General features: G+C 41.5%; 1 protein-coding gene across 2 annotated transcripts in view; it reads right to left on the bottom strand.

The window, feature by feature from the left end:
• ARHGAP32 (Rho GTPase activating protein 32) overlaps positions 1 to 20,399 on the bottom strand; it is a 263,161-nt gene that overhangs the window by 144,634 nt on the left and 98,128 nt on the right. Inside the window, exons 2-5 of one of the 2 annotated variants that reach the window (XM_074894915.1) lie at positions 20,190 to 20,298; positions 2,581 to 2,672; positions 1,417 to 1,458; positions 957 to 1,041 (exon numbers count right to left, since the gene is read on the bottom strand). In XM_074894915.1, the coding sequence (XP_074751016.1) occupies positions 957 to 1,041; positions 1,417 to 1,458; positions 2,581 to 2,672; positions 20,190 to 20,297 (327 nt within the window). In that variant the 5' untranslated portion in view covers position 20,298. The remainder of the gene's footprint in view (positions 1 to 956; positions 1,042 to 1,416; positions 1,459 to 2,580; positions 2,673 to 20,189; positions 20,299 to 20,399) is intronic. The other variant, XM_074894916.1, reaches the window with a different exon arrangement.

The following is a 20,399-nucleotide window of genomic DNA, read 5'->3' as shown; positions in this document are numbered from 1 at the left end:
TGGTCTAACTTGCTGTGCCTTTGGGTGCGAGTGCGTCTGCCAATGCACGTACATCCCATGCTCAGCAGAATGGACCTACTTAGAGCCACCAAGTGTGAATAATAGTAGATACAAGCCCTGAATAGGACGCAAACTCCTTCTCAGTTGGAATTTTACAGACACAGAAAAAACAGATGCATAATTCTGCTTGCAAAACTGTCAAGTACGGAAACATGAAAGGCTGTAAATAATTCACTCTGTATTACAGGAAATGTTTTACAAATGAAAAGGTTGTAACCTCTTTCTGGCTACAAGGCTGGCAGATGCTGGAGGCATTCCTGCTCCTCTAAGTGCTGAACAAGATGTGCCCTGTTTATGAGAAACTAGCAGTGATTCTTGGTTCTCAGCCCTCCCCAGCACTGCTCAATGAAAAATGCTTCTGCCTGTATTTCTGAGGGATGGATCACAAAGGAGTGAAGCCTGCACACTTCCAGAAATGCGACTCAGGCTGACTAGCAATTTCTTGTATTCTGATGACACAGCTGCTGCAATGCACAACGCAGAGCTAAGATAACGTGAAGAGAACGGATAAATTTGAATTATTTATATTTACATAAATACGTTCACACAATTGTTTAAAGATGCATACACAAGCTAAAAACACGCATGCAGTTATTACAGATGACTCAGTAATGAATGTTTGATGCAATCTTAACACAGTGACATCAGTCAAATCCAGTGGAAGTAAAATCATCTCCAGCCTCAAAGGGGTGGCCACATGGCTGAGCACAGATTCTGGCCCAGTACACGGAAGCAATTCCTAATAAAGGGACCCTATTGCTTTAATTTCTCATCACTAACCATTTTCCAACAAACTAAACAAACCTGCGTGGAGGTCCCTCTACCGCCTCCCCCACCAGGTTAGTGGGCAGCCAAACACAATGATGTTTTGTACATAAAAGAAATCTGAAACTCACCTGTATGTTGCCAAAGTCCACGTTTTCATAGTGGAAATGTGCACATTCAGCCATCTTCGGGAAATGACCCTTTGTAAAGGATAACCTGAAGCACATCAAAAGCACACCATAAGATAGATACAAATCACTGAAACAATGCTCAACATCAAGTACTGCTATAAAATGCAGTTACTGCTATAAAATAATATTGCCTTTCTCATCCTAAAGCCAAGGGAACAGCGGGATTTGTTGATGTGATGCACCAAAACAGTGGAGAAAGCAATTGAGTGAGAAAGGCAAACTAAATTGCAAAGTGTTTTTTATCATTGCATCCGTAAAAGAATCGTGTGGCATTTCACCAACACCAAAGCCCACATCTTTAAGAAACGGTGCAGGGACAAGCTGCTCTACCTTTACAAAAGCATTTCTGCAGTGCAAATAAACAGCCTTACACGAGACACATAGGAAAGTAGAACTTTACCTGTGAAAGGCATCACAGCCCATCAGTCCCGGGTTGATGTATCTGAGGGTGCAGAACAAACGCTATTTATCCTTTGCCTTTTTAAAATTCAAAAGTGAGGCATAATTATTCCCAAGTGTCTCCAGTTACAATGATGGCTGACGGGGAGATCCTCTGGCTCTGCAACATGCTCTTGCTTCTGCTGAAGCTATTATAGACTCCTATAGATATTTCTGGTGGTGAGCCAATGAGATTGTCATTATCTAGCTCTCTCTTCCCACGGGAATATAAGTGGGAAGTGAGATGCAGCATCTGGCTGCTCAGCACTAGAACAAAGAGCCATTTCCCTTACAGCATCAGAGCATTACAGAGCGGTGATCCGAATGCACAGATCAATCGATATTGGGGACTTCTGGTCCTCCAGTCAGCACTCTTAGCAAAGACAAGTCAAGTAATATTGATTACTTTTGATCCCCTTTGCAGGTTAGAGGTTTGAAACCTCAGCTGTAAGCATAATAAGTTGGTTTACATTCTCTGGGAGAGAAAGAAGAGAGAGAAAGATAGTCTAAGACCACAGAAAAAAAAAAAATCTGGGAGATCAGAGAAGAAAAAATACCCCTGAAAAAGAAAAATCGTGCAAAACCCATTCAAATGAAGAGGTACAGGGCAGAATGCAACTAAATGAAGAGAGAAAAAATATCAAATAAATCTATCTAGGCCACCCACTTGTCCTGGTTTAGCTTCCCAGAGCATAGGGAGACAGGGAAAATGATCTCATTTATACATTGCCTGGGCTCCTCATTAGGATTTTTTTACTAGATATGTTTTTTGGTTGTGGGTTTTTTTGTGGTTGGTTTTGGTTTTTTTTGGTTTTTTTTTTTTTTTTACTTTATCAGTTTCAGGAAGAAATCACAAAAATTTAAAAATACAGTGAGGTTCAGAACTCTAACAAGCTTTGCTTCTATGGCCAGAAACAGGTGAGAGTGCCAACAAAACTTCTCACGTCCCCAGTTTTAGACTGCATTAGCTATAATTTACTTTGTTTCACACGGATTTTGGTTGCTCTGATGAAGACACTATCAAAATTGTTGCTGAATGCTTGTGCTGTATTGCAGCATAACAGCTAAAACCCAGGATATCAAAACTAGAAGCCCAGCAAAGACAGGAAAATCAAAGAACTCTTACTTTTTCACATTCTTCACTTTCATACTTGCTGTGCTGCCACAGGTCCGGAGCGGCAACTCCCCTGGAATGTCAGGAATATCTGCACCTCTTGCCTGCAAAAAAAGAAGAAAAAGCAAGGAACTTAAAATCTGACTGCATGCTCTGACTACCAGGGCTAAGCAGCAGCCCAAGTATTTTTATAGATACGTACAAACACAGCTGAAATCTCATCTGTGCTAGAAGTTGTACTTCTGCCATTTTAACAAGGAAAACTTAACCCCAGGAATACAAAATCGTATGTCTCTTCCTGAACCATGTTGCAGAGCCTTGCTAATTCTTAGTAATAACTGCGAGATTCAGTATTTTATTCATTACTACTTCTAGTTCCCAAAGAGGAGATTTTCAGAGCTAGGAGACTAACATACATTCCTAAACTCCATACTTAGACTCCTCATTAAGTACCTGATTTTCCAAACATCTGTGCACTTAGATTCAGGCAGAGGCACTGGAAGAAGCTGGATAGCTCATACAGCGGAAAATCAAGTTAATGACAGAGCTGCTTATATGTGGGAGGCAAGCTTTTAAAAGAGATGTTTGAAGCTGTTGCTGTAAGTGCATGAACATATTACAATTCATTAATCACTAAAACGCATTTATTTTAGCGAGGCCGCAACTCCAAACTCCCTCTTTTCATTTGTTCTGTCGTGCTTTCCCATCCTGTCCTTCCTCCAGCTGCTTTTTCATAAGCCGTGAGCTCTGCTGGGATGGCATTCACCATCACAGGAGACTCTGAAACACTCAATACCACGTGTTTCTCCTGCTGTGCTGTACCAGGCCCTAAGCTCCAGAGGAATGAGGGGTTTTAGGTGAGGCTTTTATGAAGAGAGCACTGATCAAACACAGGCTTCACAGAGCTGAAGGAGGAAAAACGTGGTCCCTGATATTGGCCAGAGATAGCTCATTAGGGATGAGATGATTAGTGAGATCAGCTGAATGAGCTTTTTTTCCGCTTTATACAATGCGCTACAAAACATTAATAATGTCCAAAATGGTGAATGCTCAAGCAAGAGGAAGAAAGGCACTTCAGTATTCCTTCTCTTACAGGCCTGGAACAAGAAAGTATTACATCAAAACCATTTTCTAATGACAGGAGTAAACAGATGACTTCCCTGATCCAGATCGGTACCAATGCTTCTAAGCTGGTCCACCAAAAGATCTCTGGACAGAGATGATCAGCCCAAAAGCTGTTACATATAACACAGTTGTACGCTGCAGTGTAAAACACGGAAACAACTTGGTCCTCGCCCCCAAAACTTTAGACCATTACAATTCAAGCTAGCAGCCCACATGTGCGATGAACAATGGGGGAATCTTTCTTATCCCCTCCTCCCCGAAGCTCTCATTTTGGCTTGATGTGGGTCAGATTTCCACGTGCTTCACCACACCATGAAGAGCTGCAGTAAATAGGTCAAAATCATTCCCCATGCCTGTATTCAGTAACAAACGGCCACAGAGCTAGGGGAGCATTCACCTCATCCAACTCCAGAGGTGCACGAGGTACGTGGCTACAACTCTGTTACCTACCCAAGGCTACTTTTATAGTCACCAGAGATAAGCAGGGACTTTGGGTCCGGTTCACCCACTTCAGACAACGAGATTAGGACAAAAGCAACCATGCTGCAGGAGTAGCTGTTTTCAGGGAATGCGGGATGAGCCTGGCTCAGATGCAGACACGCACTGTAGACAGTCGCATCCATCCAACCAACATCACCGCGGCTCACGGGGGGCTGGAGGAGAGCACGTTCTCCGCTCCCAGACAAATTCCTGTTATTTCCAGCACTACCCTTGGAAAAGGGATGCTGCAGCTACTACGAGTGAGCTCCCCCCTTCCAACATTACTGACTAAATTTGAAGCCAGGACACTCACTCTCCCAGTTGTGCCTTTCACAGCCCTGAACACACACATCGTGTTAACACCATTATCCCACAGCTGTGCAGAAGATGCACACGCATGCAGGGAAGAAAAACAAGGACAATATTTAGACCCTTAAACAAACCTATCCTTGGCCGACTGACTCTAAGTACACAATTACTTTAGTGTGCAATAGGACGCTTGAGAGTCTCATTGTGAGTTTTAACCTTAAGAGGATGACCAATTTAATGAACCTTACAGGTCTTTTACATAAGAAAGTAACTAACTACAGTAATAAATGTGCCATTCCTGTAAGCTGCTTTTAGGCAAAGCTGGATGTGCTTGCCTTAATTTTCTAAGGAACAGAATTTCTGTAGGAAGAAAAATAATTTTTCTTCTCCATCAGCAGTAGAAGCTGGTGGGATATAAAAATGGATAAACAAATCTGACAGAAAACGTGGGCTTCAAGCCAGTTTGCAGCAGTGGGTAGAGACTACCCTGGATCTGACTCAAAGCAGCGTAGGCAAAACTCACACCTCCAGGAGACTTAAATGCCAGCATCTCTCTTTGAAAAAGTTGTATTATCCTCTTCTTCCCAGTTGAGTTATGTCCAAATTGTGCTGGAAGGAGATATCTGCCTGTCCCACTTCCAACAGCATCTATCCATTTAAATGGACTACAATGAGATGCAATACAGTAATTAACTTCGGTTGCTTTTCCAATTAGATCTGAGCTCTCTGGACTCTGCTGCAGAATAACAATCTCTCATAAATCTCTACAGCGGAGGAAAAAGGGCGGAACGGTGATCCTGTGCAAGCTAAAATCTTTAGTATGAGGTACTAACACCAGAAAAAACTTGGTGAATAGATGGATAGTCAAAAAAGAAACTTATTGCCATTTTAGAAACCATGTTACTTCAAAATAAACTGCAACAACTTTCCATTTAAACCAAAGATACACAGCCACATGAAAACACACTTTATTCACCACTAGTTCGTACCTGTTTTGATCCAAAACCTGGCATGCAAAATGTCACCCTAGCTTACCCTCCTCTCAAGATACAAAGAAAACACTCCAAACGAGATTTGTCATCTTTTGTGCTTTGTGTCACAGTAATTTAATTTTAAAAATCATTTGGAAACAGTTGGATTATTTACATCTGAAAATTAGCTAGCTAGCATCAGCAGTTGCTCCTCACTTCCCTATTTTCTATGCATCGTTGTTCTGTGGAAACCTAGTAATTGCATAGCAAATCTGTTTATGCAAATTATGTAGTTCCGTTTTCACAGCTTAATGTCACGGCTGCATCAATCTGCTTCGGTCCGAAACTTGGTAAGGAAATTAGGACTCGATCCAGAACGCAGTCAATTGACTTTATCAGGACTCTCAGTCCTCTCACATTTCAGTGGAAGGCTTTTGAGCAACACCACTTCACCAGTCTCCTCTGACCTAACATCCTCCTACCAAAAGCCCTCTAAAGACTACATTTATATTAGCAGCAGTTGGGACAACGTTTGATAACTTCAGTGTTTTGTAACAGGTACCTACATCAACTGCAAGGCAGATAGATCCCACTAAAATGTCTGCTCTAAGCAATTTTGGGAGAAATCCTGCCTATCTCTGTCCTACCCCCCCCTCCCAGGGATGCTCCTTCCGTTTCTAAATCATCACAGCCATTTGCTTGGGGGGTATCAGGAGGACCCCTGAAGCACCTACACCACTTGTGCAATTTTCAAGTGTTGCTGCTAAACTCCCTGGGAATCTGAGAGCTCTCACAAATCAGGGTGTCTAGCTTTAAGCATCTAAGTTTGAAATTCTTGGTCTTTATATTTATAGACATGATTTGGAAAACTTCAGCTTTGTGCTCTCCAGCACACAAAACCTTAGTCATAAATAATTTATATCTAACAATTCCACTGCACAATATGAAAGGATTTTCTCCTAAAAAGTCTCATTGCATTTATCAGAAAACATGACAACCTGTCTCTCTCACATCCAGAAACGTAACACAATCTGAAAATACACGTAAGATTGAAGAAAATAGTCCAGTGAACATGATGTGATAAAGTTTCCACCTCGGTATCCTCAAAAGGGGAGAATATCGAAACAATGCAAAACCCACAGCTCTTCTACTGCCACAGACACTGGGACGCACAAGAAGAAAAGAAAACATGGAATCCCACTAAACTCCAGTAATCCTGTAATTGGCAAACTGGTTTTCCACAATACTACTGGAACGCCCCTGAGGAGGTACCATATACAGAACGGACACAATGCAAGACTTGACAGGTCAGCAGCTACCCAGGCTACTGAATCCAAGCGGGATTTCTGAAGGCAGAGATTTACTCCTAATCCAAGGTTAACACAAAGCACGAATAACTAACAGACAGGCAGTAACATTTATGCATCTTCCTACCATCAGTCCCTCACCAAAACCAGTCTGGAGGGACCAGATTGCTCTGGATTCTTTCAGCACATGGCCTTGTTTCTAAAAATGGCAGAGCTGATTCAAAATGCTAGTTGGTTTCCATGACAGTCTTTCCTTTACATCATCTTCATTTCCCCTCGACTTTCTTGGAGGAAAAAAAAAAAAAAAAACAACGGGGAAAAAAAAAAACCCACCATCACAAAACCCCCCAGAGCTTTCCAAAAAAACAAAGCTTTCTTTGAGTTTTATTTCTTCACTGAAGAACAGCAGGAAACAGAAGTGTTGTTTCAGTAAAAGTCATTACTCAGTGGTGAGGAATTGTCTACGTAACTTGAGCGAAGGATGAACCGAAGTGGCCAGTTTGCACAGTTCAGTATCTGAAGTGGGTGTTTATGCACAAGGACATCAACAGCTATTCCAAATCTTGGGTACCAACCAGCTACACAAAGCTGGCTCGGCATCAACTTCTTTGCAGAGCTTATTTTGCAACGTTAGACACAAACTGTCCTACAAAAATCCCCTGATCACGATGAGGTGAAACGCGATGGCTCCATTAGCACCGTCTTGCTTTTACCAATTACTGCTAAGAGTCAGCCTGAAGGACAATGAAAGAAGAAATATGGTTCATCTCAGCTTCATACTCCACAGCCACTAACGTCCTCCGGGGAAAGAAAGCGCGCTCTGCTCTTACTTTAGATGTTGTAAAAACTATCCTGGTTCTTCACAATAAAGCAAAGGAAAAAAATGCTTTCACTAAACTGAAAGTCACCATTTCTGAGCGACTACAAATAACTCCAAATCAAAGGTCCCAATTCTGCAGCATTTTTCTGTCCAAGCACTATCTCTAAAATGATTAAAATGTACCTGAGCACAGGAAGGCTCTAACTGGGTCAACTTTCCTGAATGCAAGAAATGTACGGGAATTAATAAAGATGCAACATTCATCCAAAAATGTCAGAGGTACAGTGGCAATATGATGGAAGTGCAAGTATTTCCCAAGTTCTTCATATTACCACTTGCCATTGATTCATTTAGTGGATGCAAATGAGTTTCCTAAGTATTTTCATACAGGATGTTTGTGTCACTTCAACACATTTCAGCTACGTTTTTCAGACCTGCTTAAGATATCTGGACACATTTAAAATTAAGATGTAATTGCATCTGGTTTATGTACCCAGGGCCGACAATCTCAGCTTAAAGAAAAATATCTGCTCATTGTACTACAGCAGCTTTACCGAAGAAGTAAAAAATAAATACCTCCCCTCCAAGTCCACATTTCCCAATTGACCATCTTAAGAATTAATATCCGTGCTATTCACGGTCTGATCAGCAGAGCGCAGCACTGGCACATTTAATAACCACCCAGAGGGTATGCAAAGCTGCAAACCAAGGACAAGCTCCTGTTCTCATACCTAAGAGCCCATCTAGATTTGCAGAAGCTGGCTGCACACCCTCACTCCTCAGAAGGGAGCAAGGCATCAGATAAAATTGTACCTTTGAGAGTGCAAGGTCTAGGATACTCTGATTACAGCAATCCAAGCCACTGCCTGCAAAGAAACAGCTTTGCGATCCAACAGAAAGGCAAAAAGGTGTTTTTTTCTGATGAGAAATAGTTGAACCTTTCAAATTTTATTTTTAAACTTTTTTTTTTAATTATAGTCATCACTTAGCTTCCTACCTTGCGTAAATATCTCGATCCCTGTTGCAAAGATAAAAGAAACATCCTTTCTGATGTGCCAAAGGACAGCTGCAGGACTGGCTTATGTGCAGGCATAGCTCAAGGCCAGAACGGCTGGAGTAATTAGAGGCAGCACTAACTTTTTAATTTAGCTCTCAGTTCGGGGATTGTGGAATGTGAGGAAACAAGCTACCCAGCCAGGGATGCCTTTAAAATCTCATGGTAAATGAGAAATGTGATAGAGAAAGCCAGTGGAAAAATGACAAGTGCTTCCAGCAGGGAAACTCTGAATACTGTCTATGCACATTCTTAATCACATGTCTAAGAAATCTGCATTCAATAAAGAAGATACTTTAATGTGTATCATTTTTTGAGTTTAGGACTTTTAATTCCATTTTCCACATTCCCTGTCAATGTTGAATTGTTCTAGCCAATACTTATTGCATGGCATGGTTAACAGTGAATTCTTCTCTTTCGACAGACCACACAGGATGTGTTTTTTTCTACTCCCAGCTTCTCCCCTCCAAAGGGGGGAAAAATAAGAACAAGAGAAAAAAAAAACAACTTTTAAGCATTGCCATGAGCTGGCAAATTAAGAGCAACCTCTCATTCCTGAGACTTAGCATTATAGAGGAGTTCGTCCAGGGCATCCATTTACCATAGTTTAAAGGATCAGCCAGGGATGAACAAAGAACAAATTCTTAACTATTCATCCACTGTGTTTTCAAATAAAGTTCGCTAGCTCGCAGATACGTGGGTAAAACCATCTCCAGCTCACATGTAAAACAACTAATTTGCTAAGTGGAATCCGAGACGCAGAGTAAGCAGCCTGGCAGCTGTATGAACCTACTTTGGCAGCATTACTGTCACCGTGACCAAAATTCACCTCTGAAAGCAGGTTGATTTTATGTCATGACAAGGTTTCCTAAGTGAGGCTTGAAGAGATGGATGGACTTGCACTGAGTTTCTGCAGATGAATCAACTGATCAAACGCACCAAAAGGATGGTGGTTATTTCCAGCAAAACAATCCCACACTTGTATTTTCTTTCAGAGCTATCATTTGTTTTAGAGACAAAAATGGATGCACCAAGCAAAAATGAATGGTTAGCTACCGAGGACAACATTAGCATGATAACTACCTGACAGCTTTAAGTTTGGATTTGACATTGCTATAGTGAAGCAGCAGCGAGATCGCCTTATTACCATTCACAAGGATCTCAGCCCAGGGAGCTGCAGCGGTACAGTACATAGCCTCACATAATAGCACACTGGCTAAGGAATGTACTTTCTTTAAGAACAAAAATCCCACATACAATATGCGTGGGAAAGGCAGCCAGGGTTAGAGTGCTTCTTCTGTACAGCCTACAAAATAAATTTTAGAAAAAAGCCACAGAAAACAGAACATCCAATGAGCACAATACTTCGATTCCAGTTCCTTGTTGGCTAAAAAAAGACCCCAGAAATCCCAGACCTTGTTTGATGCACAATTTCTACAGTCTATTGTTTCACAGAGGGAGGAGGGGATCCTAATCATGGCTTAGTTATAAAAGGACAAGTGGAACTTTGGGTTGTTATGGTAGAAAGCAATTTCTCATCACACAAAAAACTGCAGAGATGAATTCAGCCTAAAACTAGTAAATACCACTCTGGTAAGTCCCCTGGCCATATTCAGTGATTATGCAAATAACAATATTATGTTATAGGTATAAATCAGCTTAGAAACTGAAGAACTTTCCCAATGTAATGGAAGAAAGATTGGGAAGGTGGAAAAACCAGCAGCCTGACATTTAACCCTAATATCTGAGTCAGCAGAGTTAACATAAAATTATATTTATGCCTGTAAAGCCAATCTGGGCTCAGCTTTTTGTTTATGAAAAGAGCTGTTTCCAATGGCACAAAATACCAAATTGGTATATGATACACTCATTTTCCAAACCCTTATAATAACACAGTAATGTGAAGAATGTGTCTACTTGTAACGTGCAATTTATACCATAAGCTGTCCATAAACTTCTGAAGAACAGAACAAAAGTCAGTTCGTTAACTTTGTGTGAGTGTGACCTGGGAAAGCTTGGCCTGTGATCACACACCCTGCGCTGGCTGAGCCGCTGGGGCAGCCTCCAGCTGCTGGGCACGATAACCGGGCAGGATTCTGTAAATCTGCCTTCCTGACCAACTGTTCCAAACCCTCTCGGCCTCAGTGAGCCTGTTCTCTCAACCAGGATAGGAACGGTGACACATGCTGGCAAACCTGAGGTGACAGTGCTCTCCAGAAATGACCTGACATCACTCAGGTGAGCTCAGAATGGGATACTTGACGTACGCTGCCAGAGCTGCACAAAGGTCTTGCCAAGTCTGGGAAGGCGAATGACAACCTCTTCCTCACATCACCAAGAACATGAGCTCTGCAGAAACTGATGGTGACAATCTTCATCCTTCAAGGATGTTTTCTTGCATTCATAAAATTATTAGCTAAAACAGAATGATATTTTTTCCCCTAAATGTCAATATTTAAGAAGAAAAACAGAGACTGACATAAAAACAAAAACACATGTGCAGAGGAAAAAAACCTAAAAGAAATGAAGATATTCCTACACATGCATGCAACTGTAACACACCAGACTATCCAGACTAAGAAATCAAGAGCAGTCAGGTAGCCACATACAAATACAGGGAAAAATGTGGTGCCCCAAAGCAAGAATCAACAGTTAAAACTTTAGGTTCTGCAACCATACCAAAGAGCAACTTCAGATGTTTTCAAGCTGAAAAATATTTCCTTGCAGTACAAGTCACAGAGCAAATCAAGAACACAAAGACCCCAAAATTTCTTTTCCACCCTCTGAAACAGAAGGTGCATGAGGAGCGCTGTTAGCCTGAGGGCACAGGTTCATGATAACCAGGCTTGAAGAGGTAAAGCCAAATTTTTAAACTCCCGCCCCAATCCTTCAGCCCCAGGCTACTCTCTCCTACTTCCTCTCATTGCAGCTGCAACTGTTTTAGTAGCTACAGTGCAAGTCCCTGAAACAATCCAGATTAAAGAGAAAGAGGAAAGCTGAACTTCTTTTGGGGGATTATTTTAAAATGAGATTAGCTCTGTGATTCAACTCCCAATTCCTCATCCCAGAAACTCTCTCACCGTAACTGTCCTGAGACAGTCCTCTGTAGCATGGGAGATGGGAAGGAGTAATCAAAGACAGAAACTTCTTAAAGTAGATTTCTGCAGTAGGGAAGCCTGGCGTACTTTGAACCCACCGAAGACCACATCCAGCCCCACATGGACACCACGGAGTCGATACCATGCCGATGTTACAGAGAACAGCAGCGATTTTCAGTCTGAAACTGGGATGTCTTACTCATAGGAGGTCACACATCCTCACATAACCAGCCACAATCCCATGGATCCCACGCTAGCTGAGGAAAATTAACTAAATGAGACATTACCTTCTAGGGTGAGAAACAATTCAAAGCCTTACTCGATGGAAAAAGCACTTGTAGTAAGCCCCTACAGCATCCATCACAAATTTTCATGGAAAAACCCTAAAGCAAAGATGAAGTGTTAAGACTACTAGTTCAAAAACGCTGGGTTTTGCAGTCAGATTCATCTGTGCCCTAGCAACCATGGTATTCAATCAAATACCAACAGACATCACACAGACCTACACCGACACAGCAGTGACCAATATAAATGTAGCAAGGCAGAACTGTATGGAATGATTTAAATTTAAAAAAAAAAATAAATCAGGCTAAATATTACCAACATTTCCAGGGAATAATTTATCACCTTGTAATTAAGAAGGCTGAATCATGGCAAAAAAAAATTAATGCCTACAGCCTTCAGCAAGACAACATATATACTCTGACATGTTTTGTTTGTCTCTTGGGGTTAACTTGGGTGTGGGGAATGGAAGGGGATAGATGAGCAATCTATTGACAACCCTTCAAACACTGTTCTGTTCCTTTTTTGTGTAGTGGTAATAAAGCAGCAATGAATACTGATTTAAAAAACTCAACCACTTATTTATAAGAGACTCCTTTCCTTTCCTGGATGTTCCATCCTCTTTTTAAAGCAGCTGGGACTAGGGAAAAGTGATTGACAGATAAATAAATTATTATTTTTATCTCGCAAATAAGTACATTTCCAACAAATGTGGCATTTCTTACATTATGACAACAAAACATGTGCAAAAAGAGATCATCTTTGGAATGGGGTGGGAGGAAAAGAGGCGGAGGGTCATGACAACGTAATCCAGCCTTCAGAGCTCATCTCACACTGCCTCTCAACTTACAACCGTGAGCAACCTGGACTAATTACAACAGCATTACCAGCACCATGCTGTCACCAACAGGCAGCTTGTCTGAGCCCAACCAAATCTAAAATGGGCGACAACTACAAAGATACTGGGATATGAAACGGTCTGAAACTAAACCTAAAATTCTATAACCTAAAACCCAAGAAATTCAGACTGGTCATTCACAGACTAAGCAGTTGCCACAAAGCTGCTACTGATACTACACACGCCACTGAGCCCAGTGGTTTACTCACAGTATGATAAACAGGCACTCAGGCTCCCTAACGCCTTAGTAAACTCAGGTTTAGGCACCTAATGTACATTAATGCATATTTACGCCTACCTACGCTTACGTAATGTGGCAGAGGGCTACTGGGAGCATTCAAAAAAATTAGCCAATACACTCCAGTGCCATCTTTATCTTTTTAATTGCCATTATCCCCTATGACCATAAAAGAAGACATACTAGTGGTGGCGTATAAATACATGACCCACGCCTTGTACTTAGCAAGACACTGAATTTACTGATGTGCATCAGATTCCCTTTGAAATAAGATAGATATGCAAAATCAGGGTGCAATAAAACTGGCCATCATGGTGAACAACAAAAGCTTTATTGATCCATTCTTAGTAAATTCTAAGTCATTCCTTCTTTGATAAATGTTACATATCACAAGTTTTAAAACAGAAATTTAGAATACGTAATTTTTGTCTCCTGGATCAACACTGTACTGCAAGACCTCATACACTGTAAAGACAGTAAATGTACCTAGAAACAATTGCTTCTATAGCATCACCAATGAAATTTAAATGATTGCTATAAATTAATACTTACTGCCAAAAATACGGTATCCATTCTGGTTTAATCGAATTCATTTAATTGGCAAACCCAAATGGAAGCCAATATGCCAATTAAGTGATTGTCCTAATTTTCAAAGATTCTCAGGGACAAGCTTCATGCTGGGAGTTAGCCTGTGAAATAAAAATGACTCCCTAACCAAGAGGGAGAGGGGGAGAAAGAACCATACACAACAATATAATATCGTGCCAAAGGCGTAACAGGGGAAAAAAATACTTGATTCAGGCAGCAATAACAAGGAAAACAAGTTATGTGAATTGAAAATGAAATATAGGCGACTGGTGCAGTGCCAGACCAGAACTGTTTTGACCAAAATATTATTACAGCCTGATCACTGCGTGGTGTGCCGTATGGAACATCTGTCTCATATCAACACCTATACCGTCCACACGAGCCGAAATCTCATTTCTATCCCATCGTTATCTTTGTTACAAATGGCACCCTGTGACCCATCTGCTACGCACTCTAAGCTGCAGCAATTCACATAAAAATGCTGCCGAGTGCTGGATAGAGAAGACGTACTACGGGTTCTGCAAGATTAACAGAAGACTTCCTAACCCAGGCAAGTCAAAAATCTGAGAGACTTCATCAGCACAAAACTAACCTCCAAACTTTAAGGTAACACCTTCCATCACATTTAAGAAATGCAGTGACTCTTCAGACTCAGAGCCAGAAGCCAACTGCTGGAGCATCTAGCTGAAGAAATATTTAAACTCCATTCCCACCAAATTGTCCAAGTTGTTCAAAAAACAGCAAAACCAACATTCCCGCTTCCTAGCTACTCAAACTTTCCCTTGTACTTGAGACCTTAAAACTTGGGACTTTTTCAAAGAACCTGCAGGTAGGCATTCAGAGTTCAAAAGCACTCTTTTTCCCAAAGACGTCTACGGCGTATAGCCCGTCTGAAAACAGGATCAGCCTAACTAAACTGTCTGCACAGCTCCTTAAGAGCTCACAACCTGATACTCAGCTGCAAAATTCTGGTGTTGGTTCATACGTATGCAGAGCACAAAGAGCTGTAAGCCACAAGAATAAAAAATCCAAAATGTGAATTTTCACACATTAAAGGGTATTCTATCTATATAGCTCAGTTGCTGAAATGAGATTATTTCAGTAAACCACCTTTTTGGAAATCACCACAGTTGACAGGGCCAAGCAAGTGGATTAACCACACTCCCTTGTTCTTCAGATTTTGCCACAGTTGCTGGAAGTATTCATGTTAACTTGGGTCAGGACTGACATACTCAAGAGTCATGCCTGATGTTTTTTGAATTAAGAACCAACCAACCAAACAGAAATAATTTAAAAAGAAACCCTATATACTCCTATTTTTTGCATCTATTCTTGCAGAAGCCACAATCAAGATCTGGGGCAGCACTGGGCTAAGTGCTGTACAAAGAATAAGAAACAAACCCCGCACTAAGGAGAGTGAAATCTTTCTTTAAACCTTTACAACTCACTAATCTCTACACACTTTTATAAATTGCATTTAAAAATAGTTTTCTCCTCACTCATGTCCCAGATTTAACGAGTGATATATTGAGGTCTCATTAAAAAGCCTTTATTACCTTCACAAGCCATGGTACCTTACCTCATCTAGTATCAGATGCTGAAAATACTACAGATCTCAGAATCCATCTGACCTAAGAACTGAGGTTATTCCAGGGATTTCATAAGACGGAGTCTAACCCCTGTGCCTTTCTAAAACATTTCTAGGCTTGTATTTTTCCTAAGAAAATTCCACCAGCATAAGCTGAAAAGGATGATGTATATCAACTGCCTTCTTGTTCACTTACACATTTGCCAAATTCAAGGATTTAGAATGGTTTCCCATCAGTAATTTAGAGGTTCCCACATCACACCTTTTCTAGGCACAACCTGGTTATAAACTAGTAACCCTTGGAGATACTCCCGCTATCGTCTCAATAACCTCACTATGGACAATCATACTTCTAGATCCCAAAAGCTACCGTTCAGTGGTGCACCGGGGTGGGAAAGGCTGATTTCCTCAAGGTGGAGAACTTCTGGTCACCACCAGCCGTGACCTACTCATGAATGAATCCCTGCAGACATTCACGGGAGGATGTGACCAGATGTCGGCCTGATCACCTGTATTCTTGTGCTCAGGGCACTACAGATAAAAAAATCTCACAGTAAATAAACCTACCACAGCTTTAGGAACTCATATTTTGAAAGCTTCCAAAGCTGAACGAAGTGGCAGACACTGCAGAAAAAACCCACCTTTTCAGAAACACTTATATATACACACACACAGAAGAAATCCTATTTCTAGCTTTGGAGTGAATCTATTCACCTTATCTCTAGTGCCTGTCACGTTAATGCGGCTTCAGGTGGCATCTTTCTGTGACAGCACAATTTCAACAGGTTGCATAAATAAAGATTTTTATATTTATCTCACTGGTTTCATCCTGCTTCCCCACAAAATTTAGACAAATGGAAGAAAAAGGCAATGGGGATAGAGCGTGCGTGCGCTTCTGAGCACACCCGTGTGCTTGGGGAGAGGCTGTCCGCACACGGCTCTTAAAACACGGGAACTTACTGAACTCATACAGAGGTGCTGAAAGGCAGATGGTCAGTAATGTAAGGTAAACCTAATATTAAGCAGAAATATCAATTTATGCTAAAGTTAATGACAGACTGAGGACAGCTGTTTTGTAGGCTCGTATGAGAAATGATATCTAAAGGCGCTCTTTCACAAATTCATTTCTTGTAGCATAGAAACAGAGCACTCTTCAGGACCTGACAAGGAAAAGATACTCCTTTCCTTTAAAATAACATTACTACCTCAGAGAAATGTTAGAAAATCCATATACTGCATTATTACTTGGCTCAAATATGGCTTTTCATCCCTAGAACTCAGAAGTGTTCTACAAAAAGTCAATATCATCAGCTGCATTTTCTAAACTGGAGCAGAGAAAGAAAAAACCGGCATGTGTGAAGGTTACCCAGCAGGCCGGCAGCGCAGTGGGAATAGGAGGCTGACAGCGAGGAAAACGGTATATCTAATATGACCAAATTCTAAAACTACAGAACATAAGTCGGGGAGGGAATACAAAATATAGCAGTCCTTGAGGACTACTCGGGTAGCTGTCTTATTATCTAACTGCTGTGAAGTCTGTCCATCTAGTGTTGCACCCCACCCGGCCTGGTTCTCAAAAATCCACTGCACAGGATTTCACAACTACTATGAAGTTTCAAGAACCACCAAAAGTACCCAAACAAACCAGGTCTCCAATACAAAACCACCTGCCCTTCTGCTAAATCACAAACAAGAAACAAGCAGTTTTAAAAAGTAGGTGAAAGTACAAATAATAAATGTAAAAATGACGACTATAAAAGGAGTATCAAACAAAGGACTAAAGCTACTCGGGTGCCCAGAATAAACTGGCAATGACAGAAATATTAAAAAGAGTTTCTACCCTACCTTCTGTAGGAGTACAGTGTAGGAGGACATTCAACCTCCCCACATTTAAAAAGACCTTTAAGTTTATTTCTTGTTAAGAAAAAGCTCTGGAAACAAAGCACTTATATAAATTAATAATAAGCACCTCAAAATACATTGCGGATAGAAGAGGGGAGAGTAGGGACCACTTGTGTATGTTCATCTAACTGTGAATGCATAAATCACCTTTTCCCAAAGTACAAAAACACGTAAAAAGATGAAGTTCAGGAGACAAATAAGCATCAGCGGTCTGTCAACTGTGTCAGAATTTCCCAGGCTCTCCAAAGTGTCACCAGCCTCAGTATTTGCTCACCTGGCAGAACGTGAAATTCATTTTTAGTGACAAAAAAAGTCTTGCGCCCAGTTGGGTTTCCAGCTGTCTGCCATGGGAAGCAATGGAGAGTAGAGAACAACACAGCTATGTCCAACTTCTCCAAGCTCCTGCAGCCTCTGTTCCCCAGAGGCTGAAAGAGCAAGCAACAACACCTGAAGTCTGCAACTTAAACAACTACTAACCAAAAATTAAATTATTATGCTGCTATGAGAAACTCACACACCACCTAAGGAGCGTGCTCTGGGAAAAGGCCAAATCAGAGGCTGCTAAAAATGCCAAATGAAGGAAAAGAGCAAGGAAAAAAATCTCAGGCTTAAAATGATCAAGACAGAATATAGTAGATGCACTGGTTAAACAGAGAATAGAAAGTGTTGAATGCTCTCCTGTAAATATTTACATCTTGTAAATATTACCTTCGGACTGGGCCTAAGGCAGAGGTTCAAAGTGGAAATTTGATTCACTCAACACAGTCAACATGAGCAAGGAAGGTTTTTCTACCCATCTACAACATACTCAGAGGACCATGAGGTCAAGACAACACTGTAAGCACAAACCCAAGCCATTATAAATACAGGTTCAGTGGCTTTACGTGTAGCCCTGTGCTCCGTCATACCAAATCACTGTGCAGCAGGTCTTAGATGTGAATTTTCTTATCGTCCTCTAAATCTCTGTTTTATAGCCACTTGGCCTGTTCAGTTTTTACAGTGCTGGCACACAGCTGTGCGAGAGGACATGTTCTAAGAAGTGAATGAATAGTTAGCACGGTGAGAGGAACATTATGCACACGTGTAGTTTGCAGTATAGAGCTGAACATTGAACGATGTCCATGAGCGCGACAGCTCTTGGTGAGACAGGGAAGGGATCAAGCCAGAACAGGTGAACCTCTCCTCTATTGTAAATCAACAATGGAAAAAAAAACAATACCAGCAGAGCTATGCCAGCTACCTGGTGTTACAGGCGGTGATGCCGACTGCCAGACTCACATTCCTGAGACACACCTGGAGGTTGCAGCCAGCCAGGTGTCAAACAGGGATTTACACAAGACTCCTGGCTCCGGGGTGCTGGGAGGCAGAGGCTGGGAGCAGGCAGGAACGCTGATGGGAACAGACAGTGCTCTCAAACGGGCAGCACCAGAGCCAACTGCCCGCCAAGGCGGAGAGAAGGAAAAAAATACCCACATACAAGAAAAAAAAAAATATACTGAGGAAGTGACAATTGCAAAAATTCAAAATTAATAGTGGATAAGCAAGGAGTCAAGCAGAGCGATAAGCACAGAAAATACCAGCAGACAAAAAGGCTGGTGAAGTCTGTTTTGGGTTGAATTTTTTGTCTTGGAAATAAAGTTTGGAACAAAATATTATCATTGTATTATATGGGGTTTGATGATGCTTTCAAAAGAGTAAAACATAGCTCTGTTCCCCTGTTTAAAATTGAAATAAATACCTGGCTCATAGGGAGTTTATTATCTGCACGTTTTCTGAACATTGTATAAAAACCAGCTCATCCTAAATCACATGTCCCAGCCAGACATTAATAGTGCTTTAAACTTCAAATAATCCACTGGGATGAACACCCCTGAGCCCCACACATCAGATGAATCTGACTGTCCTTCAGTACAGCTGGATCCAGCCCATCTCTCACACTGCTGCTGCACTGCTGGCAGGCCAGGAGCAGAGAACACACACGGCTTTTCCAGGCTGAAGCCCTGTCACTGCCACATGACCCAATGAGAGGGAAAAATTGCCACTGGTGGCAAATCACAGTAAGTAATCTCAGCCAGGCTGCTGGCCTGCCCGCCCCCCACTGCTGTCCTGCAATATTTGGACCTTCCCCCTACCCAAGGTCTGTCGCAGAAGGCAATTTCCTCTTCAGTTTAGTGTGCTAATGAGGCAATTTAGAAAATCTAAAAATAACAAGATACAACTTCCAGACACTCCTATACTGAAATAAGGCCGGTCAAGCTGCTGTGAGGCAAGATAACGTCACAAAACCACCTAATCAGACTGCCCTATTTGGCTGCTAATAAAATAACATCTGACCTTCCAAACCCAGCAAATGCTAGAGGGAGTTGGGAAGGTGGAACTGCAGGTACTTTACTCACTCATTTAAAAAGAAAACAAATATATCAAGGTAGTCCAGTCACCTGTGGCCCACTGCCCACCTGTAGTGCCTTCTGTAAGCATGAGAACAGCACCTCTGCTGTTCCTTTTCTACAATTCTGCTCCCTCTGATGGTAGGTTTGCTTTCAGGCTGAGATTTTATTTCTGTAGACTTAGCCAGCACTTTGCCAAAGCCTTATTCTTCCACAACGCTGCATGTTTCAAAGAGTATGTTTTTACAAGAAGCTCCCTTCATGCTGAAAAGTCTTGCTGAAAAAGAGGTTAATGCAGACTGAAAATCGTTGTGACATTATGGACCTTTTAATTGGTTCCTAGACCTGCTTTGGGGCACATATTAATAGGGCAGAAGCATTGTGCATGCTCCTTCTCTCTCTCCTTGACCAACTGCCAGAGGAAGGAAAATATTTCGGTCTTGTTGAAAGTACTACACAATCCATTTAAAAATCTGAAACTCCGGGAATATAAATCAATGCATGGCTAGAATGTAAGAATAGATTGTTCAGAACCAAAAAAAGTGCTCGCAGAAAACGCAACAAGGTGTTTTACCATAGCGCTGAGAGTCTCCTCCCAATCTGGCCTCTCTCTGGGATGGATGCTTCTCTGAAGCTCTGGCACAAAGTCATCTTCTTCTGTATGTACAGAGGACTTCATCATTCTGGAAAGGAGGACAGAGAGGTTTGATACTCACTGACAATATCTAGTAATCTTACATACAGTCTGTTACGGTGCTTAGTTATGTGGCTCATACGACAATAT

Source organism: Strix uralensis, chromosome 26 (genome assembly GCF_047716275.1).
Source record: "Strix uralensis isolate ZFMK-TIS-50842 chromosome 26, bStrUra1, whole genome shotgun sequence".
Lineage (NCBI taxonomy): Eukaryota > Metazoa > Chordata > Aves > Strigiformes > Strigidae > Strix > Strix uralensis.
The sequence above is the reverse complement of the archived record's forward strand: the minus strand, read 5'-3'. Positions and strand labels throughout refer to the sequence as shown.